This window comes from Protopterus annectens, chromosome 9.part0 (genome assembly GCF_019279795.1).
Source record: "Protopterus annectens isolate FY-2018-M chromosome 9.part0, PAN1.0, whole genome shotgun sequence".
NCBI classification, from domain to species: domain Eukaryota; kingdom Metazoa; phylum Chordata; order Ceratodontiformes; family Protopteridae; genus Protopterus; species Protopterus annectens.
Window position 1 is genome coordinate 1,196,989,930 of NC_056743.1, and position 13,100 is coordinate 1,197,003,029.

The following is a 13,100-nucleotide window of genomic DNA, read 5'->3' on the forward strand; positions in this document are numbered from 1 at the left end:
AGGAGGCATGATCTGCCCTTAAACTGGGTAGGGTCCAATGTTTGAAGGTTCCCATTGTCTCAGTTAATGAATTTCAGGATGATGTGCTCCATAGCCTTGGAGACTAGGCTAGTCATGCCTGTAGGGCAATAGTTCTCGGTTCCATGGTGGCTCCACCTTTTGTGGAGCGGGATAACTGTTGCTGTGTGCCACTGTATGGATACGTAGCCTGTAGAGAGGCTGAGTTTGAACAGTGTGGTTAGGTGAGGGGTTAGTTCATTTTTGAGCTTGTGTAAGACACGGCCTGGGACACCATCTGGTCCCATTGAAGCTGTATTTTTGGCTTTGAATAGGGCTGTTTTAACATGTGTCTCAGTGATTGCTGGGGCACTACATTCTTCTGATATGGTTATGGGCCCTTTGAGGGGGGGGGATGAAGTTTGCACTAAACCTGTCTGCCAGAATGTTGGCAATGTCAGTTCAGTATATTTTGTGCCATTCTGCACTAACTCAGAGCAGATCTGAGCGTTTCCACTTGAGTTCTTGACATAGCTAAAGAACGCTTTTTTGTTATCTTTGGAGTCCTTGGCAATTTTTCTTTCGAAGCTAGCCTTGGATGGTTTTATGAGGGGTCGTAGTTTCTTGCCAATACTGATCAGGGATGTCTTTCCTTCTTGGGATTTTACTCTCTCCTGCACTAGTTTCCTCCTCCTATTGTATAGCTTGTTTATAGCAGGGGTCCACCAGACTGGTTTCCTTTTCTTGGAGGAGGGAGTCTTGGTTTTGCTTTGGATAGCATGATCCTTGCATTCTTGCAGGTGCTCATAGAGTGCTTTTCTAAGGGATTCAGCAGCTTTGACAGCATTGTCCTTTAACATGGGGACTGTGAACCTTTTTTCATGGTGGTTTCCTTGATTGGGGGTGGGGGCGGAATGTGGATATCCAGAGTGATTAGTCTATGGTCTGATCTAACCAGCGAAGATTTGACCTCCAGTGTAGAACACCGGTCGCCCATGTTGGTGATAACCAGGTCCAATATGTTGTCACCTCTGGTGGGGGTGTTGACCAGTTGATCCAGGGCGTTCGAGTTTATAAATTCTAGGAAGCGTTGGGCAAGAGAGTTAGTACTCTAGTAGTTAGTTAATGTTTGGGTAATTGAAATCACCCAATATTAGGGCATTTGGTAGGACCTTCATATTTTGCAGTGTTGCCAGAAATGAGGAATGGGAGTCCTGGGTCATGGTGGGTGATCTGTAGCAAGCTACAATCTGAATTGCAGTTTTGCCCATTGTTAGTTGCACATGGATGATCTCTGAGGCATTGTGCTGTGCCACTAACCTGGAGGTGTGGGTGTCCTTGATGAATATGGTTGCACCCCCACTTTTTGTGTTTCGGTCTGGGTTCTGTGGCCTAAAAGTATGGTATGAGTTATAGCCTGGTAGTGCTGGGGTGCTCTCTGGAGCCTTAAACCAGGTTTCTGTTACTGCATAGATATCCATGTTCTCCATACTGAGGAGTGCCTCGAGTGCATGCAATTTGAGGTTTAGACTTCTGGCGTTGAGTAGCATTACCCTCCGTTTTTGGTTACGGTGGTGGGTTTGTCTTTTGAGCCTTGCCTAAAAAAGGCACTATGGGGGTGGCAAAAGCCTTCGCCAGTATCGAAAGCCTAAGGATGACGGGTGCAAGCTCTCTCTTGTGAAACAACGTGGCTTATTGAGCATGTCATCCCAGGTGGACAAATACTGGACCCCCTTTGAATGACACCAGAAACTTAGCCAATTGTTGAAATTGATAATTTTTTTTCTTTATACTGTGGCATCATTCTTGGTGAGGGCAGAATGCTACTCAGGGTCAGGGTCATACCGGCCTGGGCTACGTGATCAGAGAGCTCTTCCATGTCTCTCTTCATGTAGTCTAGGGAGGTGCATCTCAGGTCATTCACACCAACATGGACAATGAGTCATATTTGCACTTGTTCTGGAGTGACCTGAGTGCTTGTGTTATGTGGCGGATCCTGGAGCCCGACAGGCAGCTAACTGTAACCTTCTCCTTGTCCAGCCTAGTTAGTGGGACATTAGTGTGCCTGACTATAGTTTGGTATGTTATTTTGCCTGAAGGACTGTGATTGCGTGGCACACTGATTATGTGAAGTATGTGCTTCATGGTTTGTGATGGGGTGTGGAGGTTGCTTGGGTGTCTGCTTTGGAGGTCTCTCTTGCTTTGGCAGATTTTTATTTAGAGTGTCCGAGTAAGTTTTCGTGTATTTATATGTGTTGTTTGCCAGTGTTGGTTTACTAGGTCTATGTGAGACTGGTGGAAAGTTGCAAGTATTTTCCTTCTCTTGACTGTCAGTTCCTGTCTTGGGTTGAGAGAGCTTTGCCTCCAGTTTGGCTGTATAATTGCATCTCTCGCATATATTAGTGTTTGGTGGTAGGAGGAGAGGGTTGTCTGTGTACATGAGGCTGTACACGAGGCAGTTGTAACATTGCCTGAAAATGCCCAGATTCACCAGTTGGACTGGAGAGTACATCTGAAACCGCCCTTTGGACATGCCTGAATAGGTAAAGTGAGCTGTTTTACTGATTAGCTGGTACTGGTGAATAGAGAGCCTTGTCCTTCTGGACAGTATAGGGGGTCTAGTGCTAGGGTTAATTAGTGCTTGCTAAGTGCTGGGCTGTGAAATGAATTGTTTTAGTGCTTAAGTTGAAAGTTTGTCTAGTTCCAAGGGAAAAATTGAAGAGCAGACTTCGTGGAGCTGGAAATAGTTTAACCCTAAATAACCGGCACTGCCCAGCACGCAAAACCGCACAAATGCATTTTTTATAGCAGGGACATGGACAGAAATATCATGCCAAGAAATGCAGACAGTATAGGAGCACAGGTTGAACACCCCAGATGCAAGGACAAAACAGACAACCTATATTGGCCAAATTTTGATCTTTTCAACATTAAGAACAAATACTTTCAGAACTTTGGATAAGGGGCCAAATATTGGAAGTGGGTACTACCTGAAAATATATGTGGACAATGGACTTCCATTGCAAACCAGGAGCAGAAGAAATGCATACATCCCAGTGATTAGGTTAGCATGAGAAATGAGGCTTAGTTTTAAGCTCCTTTATCCAGCAACTTCACAGACCTTCTACTCCACTAGCACCAAGACATACATGGACCTAGAAAACTGATCTGGAAACCAGAGGAAGAATTAAATGGAACAAGAGAGACTGAAGGGGTTAGCAAGCTGAAGAAAGGGTGATGACACTAGGAAAAGAAATGAGAAAAATGACCACCAGTGAAAGCACTTCTATTCCAAAAATGAAGAGCAAAGGAGCTGCAGAAACAATTGCTTTTCCCATCCCCATGAGCATAGACTGTATCCATGTTTAAATCGTTATTCAAGACAACTGGAAAGTAATTGTAGGTAATAACGTCCCATCTGTAAGGACACCAGGAATTTAAAACCTCTAACCTTGATTTTTCAACTTTTAAATGTTCTATTTAGCAGACCTTTAGGTACCTCTCCACATCAGCAGTGTAAAATCTGTAGGTATATTAATTCTGCTAGTTAATATTATTTTAAACCTAATAATTATGCTTTAGCAGTCAAGGATAGATTTGACTGCAAAAGTGAGGGTCTGGTTTACTTAACGTGCTGTTGCAACTGTAACCGTTTCTATATTGACAAGATGACTACTAAACTATCGTTCAAAATAAGAGAACTTGTGCTTGCTATAAAGAAAGGATACCAACAATGCATTAGCAAGACACAGTATGTGTTGTAAAGATTTTCAGATATTTATTTTCCTTGTTAGAAAAGGTTAACCTGTGGTAGCGTTGTCGCCTCGCAGTAAAACACTGTCCGGTTCGATTCTCAGCTAGAGAGTCTTCTGCGTGGAGACATGCGTGAATGGGCGTACCTTCATTGAAGGTTGTGCATCAGGGCTGGTAACTTGGCACGTAAAACTCAACTACCGATCATTAGCGGACCGGAGTTCCGCTGTGGCGACCCCTAACTGGGAAAAGCCAAAAAGACAACAAGAAAAGGTTAACCAACTGTCTTGTAGACCAGTTCTAAAAATTCAAGATACTTGTTAACTTGCTGTTTTCTTGCTAGCAGATGTTGCACCAGGGTTAAACGAAACCTATAAAATCATGTAAAAGTATTTCTGAAGAAGTTCTACCTAGTAAGGAATGAAAAGCGCTAAAAAGGCTTCCAGGTGACCGTTTTGCTATAGTACCCTAAGAGGTGTGTTTTTATTTAGTTTATTCCAATAGTTCCAGTGGATTTTTTTTTTCACTTGTTGAAGACTTCATGAAGGGCTTTAAGGAGTAGCTTGGCAAAGGATGCAGTTTACTCCTCCTGAGCGCTTGATTTCCTGCTTTGTTTGCATTTACATTCCCCTAAGGTCAGCATTGTAGATAGGCTTTTCATTTGCTCTAACATTTCATCCAGAATGCACTGTCCACAGTCAGTTTATATTTCAACTCTGCTTTCTCCCAGGGATTTCACACCTTTTAAATACAGCAGTTGATGGACTTGGTTCGTGTGTTTTTGTGTTCTGTTTCTGCTCATTTGTCACTTCTGTGTTGCACCTTTTATGACTTTCTCATTGTTTTGTGCCCAAAAAGGTGTACTGAATCTGTTTTGAATTTCTTGATACTATGCTGATGCTTTGTACCCATTGTACTGATGTGCGACTCCACTTTTCCTCTGAAGTATTGTGCAGATGTTTCTTTTTGCATGTTATGTCTTTAGGCTTTGCATTCTTGATGGGATTTGCTCAGTTGTAATTATCAATTCTTTGATTTTTTTTTTTCCCCCCCCTATGTATGGTGATGTGCTGTCACAATTTTTTTTTTTAAAAAAGGAGGACAGCTCTGGGTTTTGACTGCTGCTAATTAGAAAATCCTAAGAGCTTCAGAATTTTTTTTCCTCCTACCCCAACACTTGTAGAGAAATTTTAAAAGTAATTGAAAAGTGAGATGGTTATGATATTTTATTTTTCCTCTCTCCCTAACAGGATGACAAATGCCTGCCATAGAAAATGTGTGCCACCACACTACAAGGAGGCAGAACTTTCTAAAGGTGAATCAGTATGCCTGGACCGCTGTGTGGCTAAATACCTAGATATCCACGAGAGGATGGGGAAAAAGCTGACTGAACTTTCAGTGCAAGATGAGGAGTTGATGAAAAAGATGCAGCAGGGGGTTGGTGACAGTGGGCTGCAACCGCAACGTTGAGGTTAGGAAGAAATTGCTTTCAAGTATAATGGAGGACTGACAGAACTGGTTGCACATAACATCCTTGGGAGCAAGACAGTGCAGTGCCACCTGCTCCATTGCAGACTTCATGTTTTATACTGTGACAGACTCGGTCATGTGCTTCCATCATTAACATAGTATGCTGGTGCATGGGCTTCTGGACATGTGAAGTCAAAACTGCAAGACGTTTGAGATTAAGTGGCTCACTGTGAAAGATCTGGGGACTTTGTTTTTGAAAACTAATGAAAATTTTGTGGAAAATGTAAAGTATCAGTTGTCTGTGCCAGCAAAGCTTAAACTAGCAGCAGAGTTTCAAAATATAAAACCCTGTTCTACATTGTGATGTTAGTTTAGTTTTGTAACTTAATGGAGATGGTAAGTAGCATTTTCCCCACTGTCTGCTTTCATTGGTCCTTTATTACCATATTTTGTGGAAGGATTTTTGTCATCCTTTAGCCGCACCTGAAAATCTGGAATATTTGGGCACGTGCCATTTTATTTGTTGCCAGTCATATGAGTGAAGTATGGAGGTTCGTTTTTGATGGGGGGAATTGGAGGTGTATTTTTTGTTAACTTTTTACTGACAAGTTTAATATTTATGCTACAGTAAAGTACCAAGAAAATGTTTCTTAAGTCTTATGTCAACTGTCACCTGAGCAGCTCGTGACTACACAAGAGGGGCTTGTCATTCACACATTGTTGAACAAATATGTAGGTCTGGAATGACTTTGAAAACCCTTTACTTAAGCTGCATTTAGTGCTGTGGTTGACAATTGGTTTCTTTTAAGGCTCTGCTTCAAGGATTTCATATTTCCTTATGTAAATTACTTCCATTACATATCTGAAGTTTCCTTTTTGAACCATAGTCCAGATTTTCAAGTTAAAACAGTAAATTATTTGGAAGACCACATTTTTGTTGATACCTAGCTGTTGGTGGTTTTATTGGTATGCATCTTTATGAAAGCTGTCAAGCCCTGAAACTTGAATGCAGCTGGGCTTTAGCACTTTCTGATAATTTGTGCAAAAACAGAGAAAATGCATAACCCACCAATCCAACCTGCATGTTAAGGTGTTCCAGTTATGGATGGAGAGCCAGTGTGACTGTGTATAGATGTGGAGAGATGTAGAGATGAGATGAAAAAATGTACACACCCCTATTAAAATGCCAGGTTTTTGTGATATATAAAAAAAAAACACAATAAATCATTTTAAAACTTTCTCACCTTTAATGTGACCTATAACCTGTACCATTCCTTTGTGACCTATAACCTGTACAATTCATTTGAAAAACAAATCTGTTGGGGGAATATATAAAAAATGTACAGTAAGCTGGTTGCATAAGTGTGCACACCCTTAAACTAATACTTTGAAGCACCTTTTGATTTAATTGCAGCATTCAGTCTTCTTGGGTACACACCTGCCATCAATTAGAGAGACTCTGATTAACCATAAATGAAGTTCAGCTGTCCTAGTAGAATTGTCCTGACATTTGCTCGTTTGCCTTCTACAGCAAAAGCCATGGTTCACAGCTTACAAAGTATCAAAGGGATCTTATTGTTGAATGGTATCAGGAGAAGGGTGCAAAAAAAACTTCCACAGCACTGGATATACCATGGAACACAGTGAAGGCAGTCATCAAAAAGTGGAGAAAATGTGGGACAACAGTGACCTTGCAAAGAACTGTCCTTCCAAAATTAACGAGACTAAAACTGGTTATGGAGGTGCCAAGAGACCTGTAACACTGAAGGAGCTGCAGGAATTTCTAGCGAGTACTGGTTGTGTACTACATCTCCCGTATTCTCCATATGTCTAGACTATGGGGCAGGGTTGCAAGACGGAAGCCTTTTCTTACACAGAAAAACATTTAGGCCTGGCTAAAATTTGCAAAACAGTCTCCCAAAAGCAGGTGGGAAAATGGGTTATGGTCTGAGACCAAGGTTGAACTTTTTGGCCGCAATTCCAAAGTTTATGTTTTTGTGCAAAAACACTTCGCATCACCAAAAGAGCACCATCTCCACGGTGAAGCATGGTGGCGGCAGTGTCATGCTTTGGGGGTGCTTTTCTTCAGCTGGAACCGGGGCTTTAGTCAAGGTGGAGGGAATTATGAGCAGTTCCAAATACCAGTTACTTTTGGCCCAAAACCTTCAGGCTTTTACAAGAAAGATGAAGAGGAATTTCACCTTTCAATACGACAATGACCCCAAGCATATAGCCAAATCAAAAAAAGAATGGCTTCACTGTTTTGGAATGGCCCAGCTAGAGCCCAGACTTAAATCCAATAGAAAATCTGTGGCGTGACATAAAGAGCACTGTGCACAAGATGGCCTCCCAATCTGACAGATTTGGAGAGCTTTTGCAAGGAAAAGTGGGCAAATCTTGCCAAGTCAAGATGTGCCATGCTGATAGACTCCTGCCCAGGAAGATTGAATGTTGTAATTAATTCAAAAGGTGCTTCAACAAAATATTAGTTTAAGGGTGTGCACATTTATGCAGCCCAGCGTATTGTACATCTTTTATTTTTTATATTTTTCCCCTAACAGATGTTTGTTTTTCAAATGAATTGTACAGGTTATAGGTCACATTAAAGGTGGGGAAAAGTTTTTAAATGATTTACTATGGCCTCTTTTTTACCTGGTGTTTTAACAGGGGTGTGTACAATCCTGTGTGTGTGTGTGTGTACATCTATAGATAGATATAAAATAAAAATTTTCAACATTTGTCTTTTCAACATTTTGTCTCGGGAGTCCCTGCCTGTTTATTGACTTATTTTGTTCTTTCTGGCCCTTTCATTCTCTATTTGGGGGGGGGGGTTAATCCCAAAGTGATGACAACTGCTGTCATGCTAGTACGAGATGATTCTGGCATCGGGTAGCTACATGGCCACCCTGTTGCCCCTTACCTGTGTGCTAACCCTGCCTCTTAAGCCCAACCCTGCACATTACCTTAAGAAAAACTGTTTCTCTTAACAGTACCATTACACAGTTCACAAGGACATAGAAGGCATACAGTATATATACATGTGCACACAATCTCCTATCCTAACCCTTCTTGCAGTAACCCATACCTATATACATACTCCAGCCCAAATACAAGCAGCATTTACTTTATCCTAAAGAAAATTTGAGACACCTTTTAATATGGTCTGCCAAGCCCGGCAGTTGAGCATATTGTGTGCGATGTCAAAAATGCAGCAGTTAAGTGTTTGTGTGCAGTGTTTTCCAGGGAGCAAGGTCCACTGCATACCCCACTACATTAAATATACTAACTGCAGATCACACCGTACTAAAGAAAGGGAATACCTTGAATATGCAGTGAACTTGCAAAACACATCAGTGTCCTGCTCGTTATTTTAAAAATGCATTCTATTTGAGTTTGTCCATCACTGAATGCTTTCAGTAAGAGGGCCATTTGGTCGTATGCAGTGTTTTTTCAGGGACAGTTGTGTTCAGCTGTTGAAAATGATGTTGGGAGCTTTGACTTTTTTCCTGTGCTGTTTTATCACCCCCAAACCTATGCCAATGCTTTTTGATGTAGTGAAGTTTTAAGTATTAAAAATATGAGTGTGTGTACACGCAAGCATATTTGCAGGTCTGGGTTAAAGTTAGGGAAATAGATTTAGTGTTGTATGCACATGCCTGTGTCTTGTGTAGTAGTACGGTGAGGGGATAAGTCTAAAGTTTTAATGCTAGGGTTGACATGCAGGAATTGTATGTCTTTCTGCACATCAGTATTAACGGATCATTTTATTCAGAAGAAAAAGTGTGTAGTGTGCTTGTAACGCGTGCAATTAAAAACCTAAACTTATTGCAAATACACACCCTACCCTCTGCTTTCAAAATCGAGGCAAAGGGTTCAGCATCATGGTGCTCAAAAAAATTTGTTTGTATTCAAATTGGCACCCAAGAGGGGGAGATACTTGTTGAGGGAGTAAAGTCTGATTTGTCATGCTGTCAGATGCATACTTTATCAGTGTACCAGAAAATTTCACTATGACAAGTTACATGTATTCAGCCAAGTGACCATGACCACCACAACCCTTCAATCAGGAAGTAACACCAGCACACAAGTAACATTTTGAGTAAAATTTTAGTCAATAAATGGTATTGCAGTGCATTTCACCAGCTGAGATGCAAAGTGTTTTAACGGAGTTAGGAATAAGTTGGTAAGTTGGTACTTTAGTATAGCGTATTTTAGGCAGTTAAATACATACCTGTTACAGCAAAATCGGTTGCAAATCAAGTGTAGAACTGAGCATGACAGTAAATGCAAAACACCAGTAGCAATACAAGCATGTTGCGAAATTTAAACTACAATGAGGTAATTGGCCAAATGGCTTTGACAGCTGGACTGTTTTTTACTGAGCTTGTGTCCATATATCATACTCTGCAGTGCAACTGCATTTTTGGCTGTCCAGTACATTGGTTGGTTGATCATTTATAATGACAGGAAGTGGGCTTGCGTCATCTTCTCATAAAATTTCTCATAAAATTTAAAGGTTGCCAACCTGATGGAATGCTGCAGATGCAAAAATATATTCCAGATCCAGCATTAGAATTCAGCTAGCCTAACTGTGTCAGCATCACTATTCAAGTTTCCAGTACATCATTTTAGTTACAGGCTGGTACATAATGATAAACAGAAAATCATTCTCTGCCTAAAACTGTCTACTGCAGGTAGTATGCAGCCCTAGATGGCAAAGTAAATCTACAACTAATTGTCCAGAGTCTTGTAATCTGTAGAATCAAGTAATGTACAAGACCATTTAGCCTTTATAGTGTGTGTAATATAATGTGTGGTAGTCCTGAATTCCAGATCCCAAAATGTCCTTGTGTTCTATTAAGTAGTCTTTCACCTGTAGTCTCATCTGTAGTTCAACTGGAAAAATGTTCTTGTCTGTCTCAAAAAAGAGAAATCTTTGGTACGGTTATGCAAATGCAACTTCGGTCATAGCAGTTTGCTACCATACAGCTGTAGGAATGCTACAATATCAACCTAGCTGATTTGTATTGTAACTGTACAAAGGTTGCCAATCTGTATTTAAGAAGTCTTGTGCTTTACTGAAAGCAGCTGTGGTTTCTCAGGTGCCAAGAACTAATACAGAAAGGCTGGCCGTATAGCAATCATGCCACTGCGAAAGGACGGTACTTCTTTCGGCTTTTCCCGGTTAGGGGTCGCCACAGCAGATCACCTGTCTGCTCATGATTGGCAGTGGAGTTTTACGGTGTTAGTTGCCAGCCCGGCGCTCAACCTTCCACAGAATGCAAGCGCACATACACACTCATGCCTAGGGCCAATTTAGTGTCCAGTCCACCTACCACATGTCTTAGGATGTGGGAGGAAACCAGAGCACCCGGAGGAAACCCACACGGACACAGGGAGGACGTGCATACTCTGCACAGAAGGCACCCCAGCTGAGGATCGAACTGGAGAACCTCTTGCTGTGAGGCGGCAACACTAACCGCTGCACCACCATGACCACCCAGGGAAGAGACATGTTTTAATAGTAAGTTATTCAGCTTCCATGAGCAGTGCAAAGCATGCTTTTATGCACATGTGAAGTGACTGTAAACACTGAAATTAAGCTTAAGACTTGCTAAATCATGTCTGTCAAGTTGTACATCTAGCCAGTAGTAGGGTTAGCTGTCTTTAACCTAGATGTCACTGAATTGTTTCTTCTTATGGGTGCTTCACTGCCAGAAGCAAATAAAGCAAGTTAAAAGTATGTAGTGCATGTTTGAGCAAGTATTCTGCCCTATTCAGAAGTGTACTGTGGGATTTCAAACTTTATTACAATAATTTGAGCAGTTTCATCCACCAGGTATTAGAACTCATGTCTGTACATTAATTCATGTCAACAGAATTGTCATTTCCTATAAATGGAACCTACTGCTTTTTTTCCTCGGAACATTGTACTGTTTGTAGCATTATATCACTTTTGATGTCCTTACATTCACCGCTGCTGTATTCATTACAAATGGGATTCCCTGCCATGAAGCCCACTGTCCGGCCAGTTTACCAAAGTCTACCATTGTTTTAAGGGATGCTGAACATCACCTGTGCACACCTTGCGTAGCATAGGCCATAAAGGTGATGTTCAGGCATACCATTCCCAGAACAACTTTGCTGCCAGTCCGAACACTGTTTTTAACAGTCTTGTCTGTTCTGTGCATTTTTCCCATTTTTCTCTGCTTATTGGCTTTCCGGTGATGTACTCCTGTTTGCTGAAGTCCTCACTCTTGCAGATAAGTACCCTGTTATTGTTTTGTGCCGTTTGGGATTAATGTCATCCTGGAAGGGTAGATTGCCAGTGTGGGAGACTTGATTCCCCATAAAGACTGCCACGATGTGCCTTTTGCCTAGGTGCTGCTCACGACCATACATCTTGTTGAATTTCAGGCATTTGTCCCTAAAACTCTTCATAGTAGGCTTTCGTCCCTTGAGAACCAGCATCTTGAGCTTGCTAAAGACACTATGGATGGAACTTCCTGCCCCGAGGGTCAGCCAATGGGGAAGAAGGTGTATAAAGTTAAGACCGTAATCTTCTGCTGTCCAGCCTCTGCCTGGAGTTTCTCCCGAGGTTGTTATGAACCTGAAGTTCACCCGCTTGTTTTGTCAGATTCCTTTGCTGTGTCTGGGTTGGAGGCTACTGAGGATCTCGCGGGCAGCACATGTGACAAGGCTTTGCAGGTGCCAGTTTCGGGTGTTCGGGGGGACCACGGTTGACTGTTTCCGAGGGGTCTAGAGGTGTTCTGCAGTCTCTCTTTAGGGAAGAGGTTTCTGCTACAGTTGTGGACTGCCGTCCTGAGTCTGGGCCTTCTCAGGTTTCTATGATGGGTGTTTCCTTAAAAAAGAAATGGAAAACTAATAATGTTTCTTCTGCTCCTAGGGATTCACAAAGTGAGTGTCAGGCCTTTACTCATGGGTTGTTTATTGCTTTACTGTTAAGGTCTCCTTGAGGGGTTTTGATTCCTGCTCCTCCTTGGTCCTCTTCCCGTAAAAGGCCCACAGCATTGAATTCTTCTGGGGAAGAGGTGGATTCTGGTGAATCCTTTGCTTATTCTACCCAGATTCCTTCTCCTTTATACTCTAGATAATTCTTTTGAGGAAGTTTCCTTTGGGGACACAATCTCTAGGATGATAATTTTTAAGTGGGATTGCGCACAGGTTTCAGATATCCATAAGAGGTACTATGAGTTAATGCAGATGGAGTCTCTCAAACCTGCGCCCATTCCTCCTGTCTTGCCTGCTTTATTGGATGTTTTTTCCAGTGCCTGTAATGCACTGGGTTCTGTGCCCCCACTGTCATGGTTTTATAGGGTTCCTGAGGATTGTTCCTTTTTTTGTTTAAATGTCCTGCTGCTTATCTCCCTGGTCTCTGTAGCCTCTGATAAGCCATCTCAATTGCTTCCTTCGTTCAAGTTACTGCCTTCTGACAAGGACAGTAGAACCATGAATAGGCTGAATGAGAAGGTTTGTACTTCAGCTACCCTAGCTTTTAGGGTTATTAATTGTCAGACCCACATCTCTAGATATGTCTTGGCTCTTCTTTCTCCGGCTTGTCAGCTTTTTTCTGATCTTCCAAACTAAGACTAAATCTTCTGCTCTTTCCTTGCTTGGGACTTCCTCGGGTAGTTCAACATCATTCTATCAAATGTAGTTACGATCCAGCTGCAGCAGGATGCACTTTCTAGGGCTGCTGCTTTTGGTTCAGCTCTGAGGAGATATTCTTGGCTTGGGCTTCAACCTTTGCCCAATGATATTAAGGCTAAGTTGACGGATGCTCCTCTGGATAATCAGCTTTTGTTTGGTGAGGCAGATGCTGGTTTATTAAAGTCTCTTCAAGACAAGGGAAGGCTTTA

General features: G+C 41.9%; 1 protein-coding gene across 2 annotated transcripts in view; it reads left to right on the forward strand.

The window, feature by feature from the left end:
• Positions 1 to 6,163, forward strand: part of TIMM10 (translocase of inner mitochondrial membrane 10) — a 53,191-nt gene extending 47,028 nt beyond the window's left edge. For both annotated transcript variants that reach the window (XM_044084115.1, XM_044084114.1), the window contains exon 3: positions 5,001 to 6,163. In XM_044084115.1, coding sequence (XP_043940050.1) covers positions 5,001 to 5,220 — 220 coding nt within the window. In that variant the 3' untranslated portion in view covers positions 5,221 to 6,163. The remainder of the gene's footprint in view (positions 1 to 5,000) is intronic.
• The last annotated feature ends 6,937 nt before the right edge of the window (positions 6,164 to 13,100 follow it).